The sequence below is a fragment of the Pristiophorus japonicus genome, chromosome 10 (assembly GCF_044704955.1).
Source record: "Pristiophorus japonicus isolate sPriJap1 chromosome 10, sPriJap1.hap1, whole genome shotgun sequence".
In the NCBI taxonomy this organism is placed as follows: Eukaryota; Metazoa; Chordata; class Chondrichthyes; family Pristiophoridae; genus Pristiophorus; species Pristiophorus japonicus.
In genome coordinates this window covers 4,026,347-4,047,752 of record NC_091986.1, presented here as the reverse complement: position 1 = coordinate 4,047,752, position 21,406 = coordinate 4,026,347, and the positions used below count along the sequence as shown (strand labels likewise).

The 21,406-nt window shown below is 46.8% G+C and overlaps 1 protein-coding gene across 2 annotated transcripts in view; it reads left to right on the top strand.

Moving 5' to 3' along the window:
* The window catches only part of gpc5a (glypican 5a), a 1,129,174-nt gene that overhangs the window by 1,010,204 nt on the left and 97,564 nt on the right, over positions 1-21,406 (top strand). Inside the window, exon 8 of one of the 2 annotated variants that reach the window (XM_070891693.1) lies at positions 6,288-6,353. The exons of the other annotated variant lie outside the window; for it this stretch is intronic. Within the exon in view, the coding sequence (XP_070747794.1) occupies positions 6,288-6,304 (17 nt within the window). The 3' untranslated portion in view covers positions 6,305-6,353. Of the gene's footprint in view, positions 1-6,287; positions 6,354-21,406 lie in introns of those variants that run through there. 2 annotated transcript variants of the gene reach the window in all.

Here is a 21,406-nt window from a genome sequence, read left to right as displayed (position 1 = left end):
CAAGGGAGGTCCAAGACACCTGGAGACCAGGCACTGCTGTATGAGTCCATGGCGAGATGTTGGCCTCGGATCACCTACCATCTCACTGAAGGGCGCTACTCAGTGCCGAGCTGACGGCCAACATCTTGCCGAATGGAAATACTCTTACTTTGATTGGTTGGGCTGGCCCACATGATCCCAGGGACGCGTGCGAAGTGTCTGCATCCCTGGGATACGTGGGGCTCTATGCAGGCCTAAGTCTCCGGACCTCCTGGACCACCAGGTAAGTTCCTGGAAATTTTCAGGTCAGAGGCATCCACCCGCAGGAAACCTCCGACCGCAATTTCTGGGCCGCTATCAGTCAGTAACTGAGTGGTTGGAAGCTTCTCGGAGCAGAACATCTGCCTACCCTTTCAGCTGCCAATCATCTCACGGCTTGCAGTGGGGAGAAAACCAAGAAGCAAAACAAAACCTTTTTATATTTAAATGTGTGCTGGTCGAGAGAATAATTGTGCAGTTTTATGTGTCTCTTATAGATCTGATCTTTCATCAAGTGGATAAAAAACAAAGTCAGCAAAACAAACAGAAGTCTAGTTTAACGTCTCTTTTGGGGAACATTTTGTTCAAGTCAGATTATAGTGGTAACTGTAACCAAGGACCTGGGAAAGGAACGGAGCCATGTGTCTACAGGTGTCAGTTGGCCATCACTCAATAACAGCATGCAAATTGTCCGCTATATGATCTCACAATCATCCCCAAGCAACATGAAAGTTAAATATGTTTGGTTTCTTTGCAATGTTTCATCTTTTATTGTTCGAATATGGCAAAATATCCCCAAACCTTTTGGATTCAGACCTTTGTTCAGTGACAGCAGTTTGATCAGCTGTATTGTCTCATCCATTCCAGTTTATGGGAGTTAAGAAGTTAACACTGATCAATTAATGCCGACATTTCCTTTCACCGTATTGCTTGAGTTCAGGGAGCAATGAAGTTGATGTATTTAAGCGAAAACGTAAAGGGCTGGATTGCTGCCTTTGTTTTCACCCCCGAGGGGCGGCACTATCGGCGGTGAGCTATTCCGGGCGGGCGGCCAGCCCCCCCGCCGAGGTTTTTGGTGCCGGTTTCGGCGAGGTGCGGAGCGTTACCGCCCGGGAGAGACGAGCCAGTGTACAACGCCCCTGGTTGCGACACCGGCTTGATTTTTGGCTCCCGCCCGACCCGTAGTGCCCCGCGGCACCCCCTGCTGGGAACGCCTGGGAAAGCGGGCGTTCCGAGCTGTAGCGGCCGCAGTGAGGTCAGTAACGTCCACCTCGGGTAACGCGATTGGTTTTGATTGAATTTTTTTTGCGATTTATGTTGCGGTGGCGTGAGTTATTTATTGGGAATGTTTTTGGTGTTTTTTTTCAGGTTTTCTTTCTCCCCAGAGCGCTCCGAGGCCGGCTGTTTAGCTCGGGGTTTTCCCATGCTCAGCCGGCCTAGCGCCCTGAGAGAGGTGTACAACGCCTCCCTTAGCGCTGCGCCCCCTGACTCAGGGCCCAGCTGCCCAATGTTACTGACTGAGGCCCAAACTTTTTCCAGGCGGTATCAGGACCACCCCACCACCATTAAAGCCCCGAAATCCAGCCCTTTAAAGTGACTGATGAAATTTTAATGAAGAAATGCTCAGAAGCACCTTAGCTTAAACAGAGATCTGTGTTGACAACACAGCTGTTAAAAAATATATCTTACAGTCAACTCTTTGATGTAAGATGACAGATGAGGATAACTCTGTTTAGTCTATGTCTGGACTTTAGAAGCACATGTGTGGTTTATGACGGATTGAAAACAGTTTTTATATAGATTTTATACAAATATTGACTACAGTGGAGGGCAATGGCAGTAAACAGTTGATTCAGGGGTTTCAAAAGTGGCAGTAGTATGTTGTATTACCGAAAAGATGAAGTCGTTATTCATACATTAAGTCACATTGTAACCTGTGGGTCAATGGTTTCACTTATTGCCTGAAAATATCCATATGATTCTTCTCAATAACTTTCTACTTACATTTATTTTTTAAATGCGGCAGGACTGGTGAAGGCCGAGACAGAAAGCCACATTGATAATGTCCATGGTGATTTCTTCGTGACAATCTGTGGTGGAGATGTTCAAGTTTGGTCATTGACCTGGGGTGGCAGTGTGCATTCTCCTACTTTGGGAAATATTTTAACAGACTGCAGCCACTGCTTTCTGTTAGTCGTTGTGCAGTTGACCCCTGCCATCTCTTAATTATTCCTGTTGCTCATATCAACTGGTAGGAAAGAATAAAATGTAAATCAAGGTCAGATTAAGTCATCTTGGATGTTGCTATTTTCTAAATAAATATATATCTGTGTGACGGAGATAGTGCCCTGAGGATTGTACGCCAAACTCTATTTGTAACTCATCCTGTCTGCAGTGCTGTGTGGATTTTAGCAGGATTTTACGCACATGGGGCTCATTTTTGTTAGTTGGTTTAGAATGAGAATGAGTCCGACGCAGTGGGATTGGTACCTAGACCAGTGCTGAACCCAGCCAAGATTCTGCATTTCCTGCTCTTCTTCGAGATAGTGCCATGGGATCTTTTACATCCACCTGAGAGAGCAGACGGGGCCTCGGTTTAACGTCTCATCCGAAAGACGGCACCTCCGACAGTGCAGCACTCCCTCAGCACTGCACTGGGAGTGTCAGCCTTGATTTATGTGCTGTAGTCCCTGGAGTGGGACTGGAACCCACAACCTTCTGACTCAGAGGCGAGAGCGCTGCGCACTTATATGGAAGTGCAGAGCCACAGGAAAGCTGCTGTTTCTGCTGCCTGTGCAGCCGTTGCTATAGTGACATGCGGGATGGGCTAATACATTGAAAATTTAAAATGAATACTAATTGCACGAATAGATGTGTCTCTCTCAGCTCAACTTGGGCTTTTTGATTGTTTGTCGAAGCAAAACCGTGGAACTGAGTGACGTTTCTGAAGGGTTGCTGCATTATTATGCAGTCCTTCTATATCCCAGTCATTTCTGACAAGTATTTGTTTATTAGAGTTTGTACATGATGAACTAAAAGCTTTTAATTAATTCTACTGTAAATAAACTTATGAAATGGGCATGTAAATGACAAATGAATTTCAATATAGATAAGTGTGAGGAGATGCATTTTGGTCGGAGGAATAAGGAGGCTGCATAATCCTTGGGAAATAAGCGTCTAAATGGGATAGAACTGCAAAGGGATCTCGGGGTATAGATTCACAAATCATTCAAAGTAGCAACGCAGGTTAAAAAAGCCCGAAAAGTGAAAACAAAGCTTTGGGGTTCTAAAGGAATAGAATTCAAAAGCAGAGAAGTGATAAACTTGTATAGAACCTTGTCTGATTGTCTCATGATTTGAGATGGTGGAGTGGCAGTGTGGTATTACGATATATATCTTTTTAAGTGGTTGCTGTTGCTGTTCTCGTCGTCGTAAAATTTGCTCACGGACAAAAAGGTCGGGCTCAAAGGAGCTCTTGGCCGGTGCAGTACAAAAAGATTAGAGGGAACATTGAGCACTACTTCACCAAGATAAAGCAACAACAGTCCAAAACCTTAAGTACAAACTTTCCCAAAAGATCTGTGTGTCGCTTTAAGACGGTGCTGACATCGCCACTGTCGGCCTGCGTGCATGCCAGGTAAACCTGGTGTGCTGAGGACGCAGTGCTGAATTCAGTCCCATCTCGTTCTATCTGGGAGGGCATCCTGGGCCCTGTGGGTAGAGGGCCACTCTTGCAGAGTTGACCCACTGCACTAAACTGGAGTGCTGCGTGAGAGACCCTGGGTGTTCCTTCGCTGGCTTGTTGAGCCATTTCTGTTAATGCTGAAGCACCTTTACCATGTTTTTAATGTGTGGAAGGCAGTTCAGCTTTAAGAGCTGAAGGCTACCATTTCGGAATTATTTTTAATGTTTATTTTTTTTCCCCAGAGGGCTGTTGATCTCTCGAGGATAAAGACTGCCTATTTTTAAATGATTTTTCATTTTTGAAGGCAGTTCCCCTTTAAGGGATCGACACTGCTTCCTAAAATGACAGGCTGATGTTAACAGAGCACTCCCTCGCTCCAGGGATGCTACTGCCATGCTACATTAGGCCTCCCCCCGGAAAAAGTGTGTTGCAGGTTTTACGCTGCGCTAATTTAAATTAACAGGCAGCACCAATATACCGCTGCTGCCTGCGTTATTATTATGGGCCGCTGTTAATTTCGGCATATGGTGGCCCACTCCAATTTCTAGGTCATAAAGTACAAGTGGTTAGCTGGGGAAGAAGTTGGGCCTATTAAGCATCCAAAAGGAAATCTTCATATAGAGGGAGAGGACATGGCAAAAGTATGAAACAAATACATTGCATCTGTCTTCAGAAAGGATGCAGCTGATGTGAAGGTTACCCTAAAGGAGGAAAGGAATGTTATGGACATTACTGAAAGTGGTTGAGCCACCTGGTCCGGATGGAATGCATCCAAGGTTGCAGAAAGAAGCAAAGGTAGAAACAGCAGAGGCATTGATCTCAATCTTTTAATCCTCAAGGAACATCCCCCGAAGTTCGCATTTGTGATGTAAAGTTGTTGTTGCACGCCGATTGACATCACAACACTGCCATTTTGTCCAGCGTGGTGCTGCCAGTTACCGACCAAGACGGCGGCCGCTGTGGGACCTCCGGCAGCTGGCAACAGAGCATCAGCCGACGTTTTAGCGCCATTTAATGGCACTACGGAGTGGCACGCAGGCCACGGATTTCTAGCCCATCTATGTTTTACGGTTCCATTTAATGTTACCTGCTAATCTTTTCTTGTAACCTCTCATTTTGACAGATTGCAAGTGCCGGTGAAGGTGCACGCGTGGTGCACGCCTAAACCTGGAAATTGCAGGGCCTCTTCAGGCAGGTGTGCACACCGTACGCACCCAGAGAGGCCGCGACTTACGGCCCAATACCTTATTTAATCTCATGAAATGAAATTGATTTAATTGCGCCTCTGGAGCACCTTAGGGACATTTTTCAATATTGAAGACACCGGCCCAGAGAGTTGTTTCCGCCGTATTTCGTGCCAAATCGCAACAAGCGGCAGAAACGATCACAGAATTTTAAACACAAGTCACATTCAGCGCAACTCTGGATTCTGCAATCTTTTGCACTGGTTTAAAAAAACTAGAAGCCGGCCCACCCACAAAACTGACTACAACCCCAACATTAATCATTATTGGAAATTGCGAGAATTGTGCTCATTTGTAGTCCTTTGAGGAGGCTCTCAAAATTTAGCTGAAACCTTTGGGTGCAAGGACACTAAAGGAACATTTTCAAAGCTTTTGATTTAAAAAAAAAAATCTCATCATCATAGGCAGTCCCTCGGAATCGAGGAAGACTTGCTTCCAGTCTTAAAAATGAGTCCTTAGGTGGCTGAACAGTCCAATACGAGAACCACAGTCTCTGTCACAGGTGGAACAGACAGTGGTTGAGGGAAGGGGTGCTGCACGCTCTTTCCGCTGTCTGCGCTTGCTTTCTGTATGCTCTCGGAGATGAGACTCGAGGTGATCAGCGCCCTCCCGGATGCACTTCCTCCACTTAGGGTGGTCTTTGGCCAGGGACTCCCAGGTGTCAGTGGGGATGTTGCACTTTATCAGGGAGGCTTTGCGGGTGTCCCTGTAACGTTTCCTCTGCCCACCTTTGGCTCGTTTGCCGGGAAGGAGTTCCGAGTAGAGTGCTTGCTTTGGGAGTCTCGTGTCTGCCATGCGGACAATGTGGCCCTGCCCAGCGGAGCTGATCAAGTGTGGTCAGTCCTTCAATGCTGGGGATCAAGTGATTGGGTTACTCTCAGGTGGTGGATTGATCATCATAGGAAATCCCTCAAAACGAGGAAGACTTGCTTCCATGCCAAAAAAGGATGAGTTCACAGGTGTATCAATGAAGGACCCAATATCCCAGATCCCGAACTACATCCTGAAGGGTGGAAGATGCCTGTGCGTGGATTTTTTTAACGTGGGGTGACCGTTGCACACCAGATGCTGTTATTTTAAAGTGTTCATTTTTTTAAAAAATCACATTTTAAAATGTTGGCCAATTGCGGTGTTTCATGGCAGATTTTGCGTTCGGCGATATGCAAATGAGTTCGAGAGGCTACTCGGAAAAAAACACTCTAAACTAGAGCAATTTTGGGTGCAATTTGCTCCCAGATCGCCGATTCTGCCCAAAGCGAGACTCTATCCCACTATATAAACGCAAGTTGTTTCTGATTTATCTGTTTTACTTACCTGACTGAGAAATGTGTTTCTTTTAGATCACTTTGGTTTCTAATTCCAAATGATTATCACCTCAGAATACAATCTGGCGATGATAATGTGAATTCGCTCATCTGATGTGTTTCCTCTTAAATTATCTAATTTTCACCAACAAGCCCCAAATTGCCTGGAAATTGTGAATGTTCTCCTTGTATTTGGAAATGACGCATGTCTATAACTTCCAAGATGAAAAAAAAACACAAAGAGAAAATGGTAGAAGCACTCAGCGGGTCAGTGAGAACCTGTGGAGAACAGATGTTTGAGGTGTGAGATGTAGACCCCTTTGTTAGAGCTGGGAGCTACGACAGATGAACAGGATTTAACAGGGCACCAACTCAAGGCCCGGGAGGCGGGAGGGGAAACACACACAAAGAGATATGGGAGAAGAAATAAAATGATCCGTAAAGCACTTGTGTGGAAACCAGAACGTTGTTAAGTGGATGAAGTTAAAACGGCACAAGACAACAGGAAACATAATGAGAGAAATAAAATTAATAAAAGACATTGCCTCAGCTATTTACATCTTCTGTCTGTCTTGTCCATGGGGGTGAAAGCACGTAGAAAGGAAAGCACAAATATTGACAGTCCATCAGTCTGCAACTTGGAAGAAGATAAAAAAGGGCTGAATACCAAGGGTGAAAGCGATCCTGTCAGTATGGTGTTTGAACAGAAGGTCCTCACCCCCAGCACCAACCAATCCAGAAGAGATTTTTTTGGTGTGGGGGGGGGGGGCATTTTGTTTAAAATGTAAAAGAGACTCTTGTTTTTGTGAGTGCTGTCTCCTGTATTTATCTGAGGATATAAGTCCTCACGGTGAGTTTGGAATAACAGTAAACCTTGTGCCAAGCTTGAATCACCTTTTCTTTCAAAATCATTTACAGCAGGAAAGTTAATTGGTTTCTGAACACCCTCCCAATCTCCGCTGTGAAGACCCTCACTATAATAGATTACTGTTGATTACTGAGAATATCGTGGAGCTTTGAATAGAATTTATATTTTTTTGTCTTTACAGTGTCAAATATTATGAAAGAATTCTTCAAACAAAAGTGAAATTGATCATCCTTTATGTGAGAGTGCTGGATACTGCAGTTGAATGTGCTGAAGGAGTTTACATTTTCCTGCTTTACTTTATATTTTCTGTACAAGCAACACCACAACTACCAGTTAAAGCAAGATTGTATTCTGGTTATTACCAATATGAAGAGTGGTTTAAAGAGCATCACGACATAAAAATCACTTTTATTCAATGGCTCAAGGTGGATTTAGAATTATAAGCTGAATATTCCATTCTTTATTGCTGTGGTCCCCCAGTATACTCTCACTCTGTCGTTGTGAACCTTTGGAGCAGTCAACACAAACATGTTAAGTTCAAGATGTCGCTCACTTCAAACATATGGGCCTGGAAATTGGATCATGCTGTGCCCACCTTACAGGTATTAAACAGGCGCCAAGCATCCACTAATGTAGGCTGTATACTGGCACTCGTTCTGCAGCAGAAGGCCTTGGCCCGCTATATTAGTTAGGGCTCCTTTATAGGCAACAAGGACCTGTGCCTGATACTGGTGTTAAGCCCATTGCACGTGCAAATCGAGGGCCCACTGCCTGTCTCAGGCCTCTTTGCAAAATTGGATTGTGAATGACCACTTGCTGCGGTCAGCTTCTTCAGGCTCTCGGCAACTAAACTGGCGGGCAGCTGACGGCCACCCCTCAGCCGCACACAATTGCCCCCCTCCTGAAATTCCCCTGAGGCCCTGGCCCCACTGTTTGTGTGACAAATCTTGCTGCACATCACAGCCAGAGAGCTGTCGGTAATGAGGACGGCGGATTAATTCTCCTCTCTCGATCGCACCGTCTTCCTCCCCGCTTCCCCCCCCCCACCCATCACCCCTCAGCCCGCCCCCCGCTTCCGAACACCCCCTCAGTCTCTTCCACCCCCCCCCGATCGGCCCCACAGCCTCCTCATCCCCCCACCGATCGCCCCCACAACCCATCGCCCCTCAGCCCTCCCTCCCCCCTTCCGATCACCCCCTTAGTCTCTTTCTCCCCCCCCCCCGGATCGGCCCCACAGCCTCCCATCCCCCCACCGATCGCACCCACAACCTCCCGTCCCCCCCATCGCCCCCCCCCCCCCCCCGTCACCCACTCAGCCCTCCCCCCTTCAGTCTCTTCCCCATCCCCCCCCCCGATCGCCCCCACAACCTCCCGTCCCCCGTACCCCCCCCCCCGTCACCCACTCAGCCCTCCCCCCTTCAGTCTCTTTCCCCCCCCCCCACCGATCGCCCCCACAACCCATCACCCCTCAGCCCTCCCCCCGCTTCCGAACACCCCCTCAGTCTCTTCCACCCCCCCCGATCGGCCCCACAGCCTCCTCATCCCCCCACCGATCGCACCCACAGCCTCCCGTCCCCCCAGTCTCTCTCCTCCTCCTCCCCCCCCCCCCCCGTCACCCACTCAGCCCTCCCCCCTTCAGTCTCTTTTCTCCCCCCCCCCCCCCGATCGCCCCATCAGCTTCGATCTCCGGGGCGGGGGGAGGGGGGGGGAATTCTGAAACCCGACCCCGGGAAGGAGTGAGGAGTGAGCTGCTGGTGGGTGAGCTTGGAGGTCCCGGACAAAGCACTCCTGCCCCTTCCGGCCCCCAGAGATTGCTCCCCAGGATGTGCTCACCTCGCTGCAGCCACTGGAAATGCCAAGCCCGGGGATCCCCGAGAAAAGGTTTCAGGCCTCATTATAATATTTTAATTGCCAAAAGCTGAGCGTGGCCGGGCTGGGGTTAGATTCTTAACACTATAACTTCCTCCACCTCCAACCCACCCGTTATTTCAGGTGAAAATTCCCCCCATGATTATCTGAAAGAGCATAAAGCTTCAAACCTCAAAATATTATTCTGTTGCAGGATAGTACTGTAATGTATTTGCTTCATGGGTTCTTCGCTTAAGAATTCATAGCAACACATCGCTGTTGGCTTATTAGCAAAAGGTTTAACAATCACACTACACATTACCGGTTCATCCACCAGGTTCACAACCACCTGCCTCGTCGTGGATCCCGCAAACCCAACTGGCTGGGGTTTTATTGAGTCTTGTGAACATCATGTGACTGGCTAAGTCACTCCCAACTCAACAGCTTCACAAACCCATGAGCACCCTCACCGGGGCATGCACTACAAGTACCATCATTGTAATGCCTTCTGTGGTCCCCATAGAATGACTAATGTCTTCAACACAAGCATTTGTTTTGCTAAGGCCATTTAGGTATCCAGTTAAGTGCTTAATTTAATATGATCTCAATCAAAAGAATCGGCATGAATCTTGCATGTTTGTGTAATGCACATTATTGACAGTGCATAAACACAAACTCTTAATCATGATAAATGAATGTAGGACAACAGACTTACCCATCTGAAGTTTAAATTCTTCATGCGTACATTCTAGTGATGCAGAGGAAAACATCCAAGTGTCAAAGATAAAAAGGATGCTGCTGTCTTATCTGTGTGGTTTTCAAATCTAAACCATTTTAGCAGAATAAATAATCACTGCAGGAAGTATCTATGAAAATAACCTCAGCTGTTAAATCCTCAAAAACTATTTCTTATCGGATCCAGTCCAATAAATCGAGGCGCACGCCCTGTGTAGTGTATTTAACAGTTATATCATCTCCATTTTTACCTCAGTCAAAAAGCAGCTACTTTTGCTTAAAGGCTTGACTCTTATGCATTTTTTCACAAGGGTGTGGAAAGATAACAGAGGCATTAATTGTGCTCATTACTTTTGTGTTCAACAAGAGCACTCAGAATATAACACGGTCAGCTTAATATCCAACACCTTCTCACTGCCGACTTCAACATCGGGCTAACGTGAAGCAGGTTTACGTGGTAATCGTTTCAGACATCTCGACTTTTAACGCTACATTAGCACTGTCATGTTCTCCAGGCCCAAATCACTGGCGACGGTGGGCAGATGCTTGGAGTTGCTTCTAGCACGGGTTAGCAGGACTGGTGTATCACCAGTGTCTAAAGATGAACAAGTTTCAAACATGCATCCCCATGGCAACCTCAGCTTCTGAAATTATATTGTATGAAGCAGGAAGAGGATATACAAGTGGTTCTTAGGATCTCTCCTCTCTGGAGAGGTTCTGGAGACTTAGCTATTGAGTGTCCGGCAATTGAGTGTTTTCAACAAGTGATCATGTGCCCTGCTATAAAACCATGTGAGTGTATGTGATACTTGTTGAAATGTAGTGGTATCGATTGGGGGGGGGGGGCGTGGTAACCTTCCGGGGCGGGACTTACTGCGCCCCGCCCAGAAGTCCCGCCCCCGACGCGGGATTGGGCCATGTGCCCTTCAAAGGAAGTGCAGTGCTGTCTCCGGGACTCTGCTTCCTTGGAGGGGCGGTCCCAGGGCGGCAGCGCGGCACTGGATCCAGCGATATGCAGATGCTCTGCGTAGCTCTACAATGCCCCTCCCCTGCAATAAAAGACTAAGGTCACACTTTACTTTGAGCTCACAATGTTCAGTCTGACTCTTTCTCCATACACAACAGGAACATTCTTTCCACATTTACCTTGTCCAACCCTTTCATTATTTTAAAGACTTCTGTCTGGTCACTTCGAAGTCTTTTTTTTTGTGAAGAAACAAGGCCCAACCTGTTCAATCGTTCCCGATTGCTGTAATCTCTCAGTTCTGGTACCATCCTTGTAAATCACGTTTGCACTTTCTCCACTATTCCTGTGTCCTTTTTGCAGTATGGAGACCAGAACTGTGCTCAGTAAGTGTGGCCTGACCAGGGTCCGATACAAGTTTAACATAACTTCACTATAATTCCCAGTGTTTTGTTAGCATTGTTAATTGTTTTTCTGACCTACAATGCTGCTCTAAATGATTTGTTGACCTGTATCCCAAGGTTCCTTTGCTCTTCTATCCCAATTGTTTTCTTATTTTCTGAGGTGTAGGTGCTGTTTCTATTTCTCTGAACAAAGTGCATTACTTCACATTTACCTATGTTAAAGTTCATTTATCACTTTAAACTGCCAGCTACCGAGTCTGCAAGTTTTTTAACCTCTATTATTAGGCATCGTTCTTCCTCAGAAGTGAGTTGGATGGGGGAGTGGAAGAAGATGAAAGACCAGATTTTGTTTAAAAATTATATAAAAATAAACTTGCCTTTAGAAATTAAAGGTGAAGTTGGCTCCAGATGACCATGTACTTATCCAACCATAGCATTACAAAGCACACAAACCTCCTCCCATTTGTAGTAATAGTATCATATTTCCGATCCAAGGGATACGAAATTATCCCCCGACTGAAAGGGGACACATTGGCCATTTTTCAGTTGATTCAGCGCCCCAATCCATGGGGAGTGGACATCGGCAGCTATCATCAGCGCCACGCTGATGTGTCACAACGCCCCTCCCCCGCTCCAGTTAAAGGGGCGGGCTGCTGCGAGCTCTGCAGCCACGTTAGTTGCACCCACTGGGCCACCAGGGAGGGTTTCGGCCGGACCAGTGGCTCGGTACACAAGAGAGGGTGCCTCGCTGTCCGTTGGCAGCCCGGCTGAACCCGTGGGCACCATTGGCGGGCCGACCTTGGAGACGGCCAACAAGTAAAATAAAATGGCGGCCGCGACAGTGCGCCCGCCCCTTTACTGGCAGACATGCTGCCCAGCCTCAGGCAGCTTGCCGCCGGGGAAAGCTGTCGGGGGCACCGAGCGGCGGTGCTGCTCCTGCGGGGCAATTTCCAACGGGGCGGAAAGGGGGTCACTGCCGGTCGGTAAGGGGTCGTCAGGGTGGTAACACAGTCGGAGCGAAGGCGTTCACCACGGGGGAAATCCACAAGGGCGATTTGTGAAATGTCGGCGGCTCCGTGATTGCTCACTGACCCATGCCCCCCTCTTTGAGGGGGTTCCAGCTCTGAAAGAAAGGGATCATTTCAGCCCCAAGATCTCATGGCAAGTCCTAACCTAAGCTGAGAAAGCCCAGAATTTTCCCATTTTTAGTATCCAAAGCACATTATACAGAGTCAATCACTGCCAATGTTATCTGCAAACAAAGGAACATTTAACAAATCAAATTCTTTTGTATAAAATATTGCTTTTACAGTCTGTTTAAGTGTTGGATTGAATTGCTGTGTGCATGATGAAGTGATTGACAATTTCACAGTTATCTATTTCCACAATCTCGAAGTCCTCATCCGATTGTAAAATTTCTTGGCAAACCAGTGTGTTTATCAGAATTCTTACTCAGCTGTTATCTATTAATATTTTAATGTGTTATATGTACACTAAATTCAAAGAAAGAGACTGCTATAATTCAATGTACTTTCAGAGTACAAGAAACGCAATCTCTGTATTTATTTTATTTTAGATGAATGTACAAACAGAACAATGGGCCAGAATTAACAGTGTCTTCGATGGTGTAATCCTTCTAAAAGGCTCTGCAACATCTGGGTTTCCGCATACACTGCGCATGCGTGAGAACCCGGAACTTGCAATGTGTCACGGTACATCTTGACAGATCGACCGACCCAAAGGTCGTCGTCGTCGTCATCATCAGTAAAATCACTTTCACTGGCGCAGTATTGGGCTATTTGCCCAGCAATTGCCCAGAAACCTTTATGGCTGGTAAAAGCAGGCGAAAGGCCTACTTTCATGAGTAAACATAGAAACATAGAAAATAGGTGCAGGAGTAGGCTATTTGGCCCTTCGAGCCTGCACCGCCATTCAATGAGTTCATGGCTGAACATGCAACTTCAGTACCCCCTTCCGGCTTTCTCGCCATACCCCTTGATCCCCCTAGTAGTAAGGACTACATCTAACTCCTTTTTGAATATATTTAGTGAATTGGCCTCAACTACTTTCTGTGGTAGAGAATTCCACAGGTTCACCACTCACTGGGTGAAGAAGTTTCTCCTCATCTCGGTCCTAAATGACTTACCCCTTATCCTTAGACTGTGACCCCTCGTTCTGGACTTCCCCAACATTAGGAACATTCTTCCTGCATCTAACCTGTCTAACCCCATCAGAATTTAAAATGTTTCTATGAGATCCCCTCTCATTCTTCTGAACTCCAGTGAATACAAGCCAAGTTGATCCAGTCTTTGATATGTCAGTCCCGCCATCCCGGGAATCAGTCTGGTGAACCTTCGCTGCACTCCCTCAATAGCAAGAATGTCCTTCCTCAAGTTAGGAGACCAAAACTGTACACAATACTCCAGGTGTGGCCTCACCAAGGCCCTGTACAACTGTAGTAACACCTCCCTGCCCCTGTACTCAAATCCCCTCGCTATGAAACCAACATGCCATTTGCTTTCTTAACCGCCTGCTGTACCTGCATGCCAACCTTCAATGACTGATGTACCATGACACCCAGGTCTCTTTGCACCTCCCCTTTTCCTAATCTGTCACCATTCAGATAATAGCCTGTCTCTGTTTTTACCACCATAGTGGATAACCTCACATTTATCCACATTATACTTCATCTGCCATGCATTTGCCCACTCACCTAACCTATCGAAGTCACTCTGCAGCCTCATAGCATCCTCCTCGCAGCTCACACTGACACCCAATTTAGTGTCATCCGCAAATTTGGATATACTACATTTAATCCACTCGTCTAAATCATTAATGTACAATGTAAACAGCTGGGGCCCCAGCACAGAACCTTGCGGTACCCCACTAGTCACTGCCTGCCATTCTGAAAAATACCCACTGACTCCTACTCTTTGCTTCCTGTCTGCCAATCAGTTCTCAATCCACGTCAGCACACTACCCCCAATCCCATGTGCTTTAACTTTGCACATTAATCTCTTATGTGGGACCTTGTCGAAAGCCTTCTGAAAGTCCAAATACACCACATCAACTGGTTCTCCCTTGTCCACTCTACTGGAAACATCCTCAAAAAATTCCAGAAGATTTGTCAAGCATGATTTCCCTTTCACAAATCCATGCTGACTTGGACCTATCATGTTACCTCTTTCCAAATGCGCTGCTATGACATCCTTAATAATTGATTCCATCATTTTACCCACTACTGATGTCAGGCTGACCGGTCTATAATTCCCTGTTTTCTCTCTCCCTCCTTTTTTAAAAAGTGGGGTTACATTGGCTACCCTCCACTCCATAGGAACTGATCCAGAGTCTATGGAATGTTGGAAAATGACTGTCAATGCATCTGCTATTTCCAAGGCCACCTCTTTAAGTACTCTGGGATGCAGTCCATCAGGCCCTGGGGATTTATCGGCCTTCAATCCCATCAATTTCCCCAACACAATTTCCCAACTAATAAGGATTTCCCTCAGTTCCTCCTTCTTACTAGACCCTCTGACCCCTTTTATATCCAGAAGGTTGTTTGTGTCCTCCTTAGTGAATACCGAACCAAAGTACTTATTCAATTGGTCTGCCATTTCTTTGTTCCCCGTTATGACTTCCCCTGATTCTGACTGCAGGGGACCTACGTTTGTCTTTACTAACCTTTTTCTCTTTACATATCTTTAGAAACTTTTGCAGTCCGTCTTAATGTTCCCTGCAAGCTTCTTCTCGTACTCCATTTTCCCTGCCCTAATCAAACCCTTTGTCCTCCTCTGCTGAGTTCTAAATTTCTCCCAGTCCGCGGGTTCACTGCTATTTCTGGCCAATTTGTATGCCACTTCCTTGGCTTTAATACTATCCCTAATTTCCCTTGATAGCCACGGTTGAGCCACCTTCCCTTTTTATTTTTACACCAGACATGGATGTACAATTGTTGTAGTTCATCCATGCGGTCTCTAAATGTCTGCCATTGCCCATCCACTGTCAACCCCTTAAGTATCATTCGCCAATCTATCCTAGCCAATTCATGCCTCATACCTTCAAAGTTACCCTTCATTAAGTTCTGAACCATGGTCTCTGAATTAACTGTTTCATTCTCCATCCTAATGTAGAATTCCACCATATTATGGTCACTCTTTCCCAAGGGGCCTCGCACAACGAGATTGCTAATTAATCCTCTCTCATTACACAACACCCAGTCTAAGATGACCACACCCCCTAGTTGGTTCCTCGACATATTGGTCTGGAAAACCATCCCTTATGCACTCCAGGAAATCCTCCTCCACCGTATTGCTTCCAGTTTGGTTAGCCCAATCTATATGCATATTAAAGTCACCCATGATAACTGCTGCACCTTTATTGCATGCACCCCTAATTTCCTGTTTGATGCCCTTCCCAACATCACTACTACTGTTTGGAGGTCTGTACACAACTCCCACTAACGTTTTTTGCCTTTTGATGTTTTGCAGCTCTACCCAGATAGATTCCACATCATCCAAGCTAATGTCCTTCCTAACTATTGCATTAATCTCCTCTTTAACCAGCAATGCTACCCCACCTCCTTTTCTTTTTGTTCTATCCTTCCTGAATGTTGAATACCTTTGGATGTTGAGTTCCCAGCCCTGATCATCCTGGAGCCACGTCTCTGTAATCCCAATCACATCATATCTGTTAACATCTATTTGCACAGTTAATTCATCCACTTTATTACGGATACTCCTTGCATTATAAGACACAAAGCCTTCAGGCTTGTTTTTTTAACACCCTTTGTCCTTTTAGAATTATGATGTAGCGTGGCCCATTTTGTTTCTTACCTTTGTTTACTCGGCCTTCCACGATTGCTTTTTACCTTTCTACCATCTGTTTTTGACTCCATATTACTTCGCCCTATCTCGCTGCATAGGTTCCCATCCCCCTGCCATATCAGTTTAAACACTCCCGAACTGCATTAGCAAATGTTACCCCTAGGACATCAGTTCCAGTCCTGCCCAAGTGCAGACCGTCCCTTTTGTACAGGTCCCACTTCCCCCAGAACTGGTTCCAATGTCCCAGGAATTTGAATCCCTCCCTCTTGCAACACTGCTCAAGCCATGTATTTATTCTAACTATCCTGCTCCCTCTACTCTGATTAGCACGTGGCACTGGTAGCAATCCAGAGATTACTACCTTTGAGGTCCCACTTTTTAATTTAACTCCTAGCTCCCTCAATTCAGCTTGTAGGACCTCTTCCCACTTCTTACCTATATCGTTGGTACCTACATGTACCACGACAACTGGCTGTTCATCCTCCCTCTCCAGAATGCTCTGCAGCCGCTCCGAGACATCCTTGACCCTTGCACCAGGGAGGCAACATACCATCCTGGAGTCTCGGTTGCGGCCGCAGAAACTCCTATCTATTCCCCTTACAATAGAGTCCCCTATCACTATAGCTCTCCCACTCTTTTTCCCATCCTTCTGTGCAGCAGAGCCACCCACAGTGCCGTGAACCTGGCTGCTGGTGCCTTCCCCTGGTAAGTCATCTCCCCCAACAGTATCCTAAACAGTATATCTGTTTTGGAGGGAGATGACCGCAGGGGACTCCTGCACTACCTTCCTGCTCTTGCCTTGTCTCTTGGTCACCCATTCACTATCTGTCCTAACCCTTACCTGCGGTGTGACCAACTCATTAAATGTGTTATCCTCAACATTCTCAGCATCACGCATGCTCCAGGGTGAGTCCATCCGCAGCTCCAGTGCCATCATGCGGTCTGTCAGGAGCTGCAGCTGGACACACTTCCCGCACACATAGTAGCCAGGGACACTGGAAGCGTCCCTGACTTCCCACATAGCACAGGAGAAGCATGACACGGGTCCGAGCTCTGCTGCCATGACTTAACCCTTAAATTAATTTACTTACTAAAATTTACTTAAGCACCAAACAGCTACTTAGTAGTTCGCTGCCAATTAAACCAATCTAAAAGTCAGTCTAAAAGAGAGTTATACTTACCAGTCGAACATCCAACCACTTACCAGCTTGGCTGTGACGTGACCTCTCGATTTCGCACTCCTCTATCTTTGTCTGCAACTGGTTGGGCTGGTCTCTGGGCCTCTGTCTCCTACTCTCGCACTCCTTATCAGCTGCTCTAGTTTCAACACTGGTAGGAAAAACAAGACAAAACAGCACCTGCCCCCCCCTTGCCCGAACTCACCCACTTCCCAAACTCACAAATGCCACGCTGTGCTGCTGCACTCCGTGTTCTGCACGAGCTGCCTCTTTTTAAACTGTATCTAGGTCAGATGACTCACTACTGGTCAGTCGTTTACAGAACTGTTTTAACTAGCTGCTAATTGCCTCCTACTGAAGAGTTACCTTGTTTTTCTCTGCCGAAACCTGAAAGATTCCCAACTATTTAACTTTTCCCCTTTAAATTAAACTGCTACTTACTTAGAAGCTGCTGGCAATTGCCACTAACAATTTACTCCAGCCTCCAAATGGTTTAAAGAGCATAACCCTTAAAACTCACCCACTTACCAAACTCACAAATGCCACTCTGTGCTGTAGTGTAAGGGTGATTATAATTTTTTAATTAAACATTTAAAAATAAAAAAAATGAAGCACGGATACTTCAAATTAATTTATGCAATTATTGGCCCAGATTAAAATGTTTTAAATTATTTTTGAAAAATTTACTTTTTATTGTATTTGATGTAATCGAGGGGCTTTTAATTAATTTTGAAAATCAGAACATTTATATTTATAGAATTGTGTAAATTGTTTAATTATTTGGGGAATTCCGTTGCATGTCATTAGGGGATTCCATTCGTTGATGACTGCAATGGAATCCTCCCTTGTGATTGGAGGACCTGGCCCACGTGATCCCAGGGATGATTTTGAACCACCTGCATCCCTGGGATCACGTGGGCCTTTACGCAGGTGTAGGCATGGAGGCCCGAGACCCGAACTCTTCCTAGCTTGGGTGCCCGGAGGTAACTTTGGGAATGTTTCACGGCTGGGAGGCGTACTCCAGAGGTACACCTGCGACTGCAAATTCAGGGCCGCTATAAATAGTTACAGAAGCAAAGTCTCTCACCGCAGGGACCCTGTCAGTGGGGCTAAGCTATCTAAGATGCAGCACGCATCATCCAAATATAAAATATTTAACATCAAGCCCAATTAAAATCTGAAATCAATTAGAAGATGAGACATATGCACAACAGATGTAAGTTCACACTTCAGCAATTATTGATTTTTACAGAATTAAGCCGACAGTGTCATTATATTAGTGCCTTTTCAGGGACTCAGTTCTTGAAACAGCGACAATCAGCCTTCTTTGCAAAACTGCATTACTGACTGATTAGGTTAGAGGCAGCAGTACGTCTATACTGCAGCTGTACTTGCTACAGTGTCGGGTTTTTCTATGAATATTTTATATATTTTTTCTAAAATTAAAATAAATTTGAAGCAGCGGAAACATTGAAGCAATCAGGTCACTGATTATTTACGTCTGTTCCTTAAATATGTCTGTCTGCTGCAATATCATCTCAAAAGTGTCATGTGTAGTTACCATGGGACCAGGCCCCGATGGATGCAATTTCACTGGAGCTGATTGTTTAATCTTAGGCGAATATATTTTCAGACGTTAATATGCCTTTAGAGATAAAGTTATTTGAGTAGCCTGTGAAAACCAACTGCTTCCCTTCTCGTTATCTATTTCTAAACATTTAGTACCATACGTCTTTTGTTGGGAAATGATTTATTCAAATAATAAGGTCAGATTAGTTCGTGAACAGGCACTAATCCTTGTTCTGAGAACTTAATTTAAAGTTTAGAAGCAGTACCTCACATCGGGATCCATGTCACCAACTGACAATGATATGGGAATAAGAACATAAGAAATAGGAGCAGGAGGCGGCCATTTGGCCCCTCGAGCCTGCTCTGCCATTTAATAAGACCATGGCTGATCTGATCTTGGCCTCAGCTCCATTTCCCTACCCGCTCCCCATAACCCTTGATTCCCTTATCATTCAGAATTCTATCTATCTCCACCTTAAATATATTCAATGACCCAGCCTTCACAGCTCTCTGAGGCAGAGAATTCAACAAATTTACAGCCCTCTGAGAGAAGAAATTCCTCCTCATCTCAGTTTTAAATGTGTGGCCCCTTATTCTGAAACTATACCCCCTAGTTCTAGATTCCCCCACAAGGGGAAACATCCTCTCTGCATCCACCCTGTCAAGCCCCCTCATTATCTTATACGTTTTGATAAGATCAGCTCTCATTCTTCTGAATTCCAATGATTAGAGGCCCAACCTGCTCAACCTTTCTTCATATGACAACCTCCTCATCTCAGGAATCAACCGAGTGAACTTTCTCTGAACTGCCTTCAATGCAAGTACATGCCTCCTTTAATAAGGAGACCAAAACTGTACGCAGTACTCCAGGTGTGGCCTCACCAATAACCTGTACAGTTGTAGCAGGACTTCCCTGCTTTTATACTCTATCCCCCTTGCAATAAAAGCCAACATTCCAGAATGTGCAACTCTATCCTGGAAATCAGAGCCCTGAACAGTAAGTGCTGAACAATAAGAGATACAACTACTCCCCCAACGTTAAAGAAACCATTTTAACCATATGCCATTTGGCCCATCGTCTCTGTGCCAGCTTTTTGCGGGTGGTAAAGTTAGCGCCCGGGAACAGTTTGCACCTCAGTCAGTAATATTGGGCAGCTGGGCCCTGAGTCAGGGGGCGCAGCGCGAAGGGAGGCATTGTACACCTCTCTTGGGCGCTAGGATGGGAAACTCCCGAGCTAAAGAGCCGGGCCGGGAGCGCTCCCAGAGACGCCTGGGGGGGAGGGGGGGAACTAAACCCACAAAAACATTCCCCAAACATTGCCCACGTCACCACAACACAAATCACAAAAACATTAAAAGAACAAACAATGGCACTTACCTCAGGAGCCCATTACTCACCTCTCCGCTGTCGGGATGGTGGGACCGCCCTGATTTCCCGGGCGGTCAGTGCGGGGTGCGCTGCGGGGCGGACGGGTCGGGCAGGAGTCAAAACTCGCGCCGGTGTCACAACCGGGGGCGTTACACACCGGGCGCAGCTCTTCCGGGCGGTGCTGCTCCGCGCCGCCGCTAAACCCGACCCGAGGATCGCCACGGGGCGCTGGAGGCTGACCGCCCGCCCAGAACACCTCACCCCCGCCATTGTCACCGCTAAACCCGACCCGAGGATCACCGCGGGGCGCTGGAGGCTGACCGCCCGCCCAGAACACCTCACCCCCGCCATTATCACCGCTAAACCTGACCCGAGGATCACCGCGGGGCGCTGGAGGCTGACCGCCCGCCCAGAACACCCTACCCCCGCCATTGTCACCGCTAAACCCGACCCGAGGATTGCCGCGGGGCGCTGGAGGCTGACCGCCCGCCCAGAACACCCCACCCCCGCCATTGTCACCGCTAAACCCGACCCGAGGATCACCGCGGGGCGCTGGAGGCTGACCGCCCGCCCAGAACACCCCACCCCCGCCATTGTCACCGCTAAACCCGACCCGAGGATCGCCGCGGGGCGCTGGAGGCTGACCGCCCGCCCAGAACACCCCACCCCCGCCATTGTCACCGCTAAACCCGACCCGAGGATCGCCGCGGGGCGCTGGAGGCTGACCGCCCGCCCAGAACACCCCACCCCCACCATTGTCACCGCTAAACCCGACCCGAGGATCACCGCGGGGCGCTGGAGGCTGACCGCCCGCCCAGAACACCCCACCCCCGCCATTGCCGCCGCTCCGGGGCGAGAAACGGAGCGCAGGGGAGCCGGAAAATCCAGCCCTGCAGTATCTGAAGTGTCTCCTCATAACTATGAAATTAGTTACTTTTAAAAATGTTAAATAAAGTGTATTGTCACAAGTTTAAAAAGGCACTTAGACGAAGGTGGTTAATATACCAAATAAAAGTTGTTTTCCCAAGATTCTAAAGAATAAGCTATTCATTAGCTTGTCCAGTTAATCGAGAGACACCTCGCACTCACTGGAACAGCTTTTAATCTCTCTCTCTGAAGAGGTCGATTAAAATAAAAATATATGGACACAGAAAAGACAGGTTTTTTTGAAACAGGTAGGTTCAACGGCTGATTTGGTAATAGAAAAGCTGTGAAGATTTTGACTGAGGCGAAGTGGTTAGAAATGTCTGAGTTTCCATCGAAGACTTCTTGTCTATATAAAATACAATGACTCGCAGATAGGGGTAGCATCACGTGTTCTTTGTTTTGTATCATTGGGGGTAATTTTAACTTTTATCACCGGGGAGAAACGGGGAAAAGTAAATTGCCCCCATATT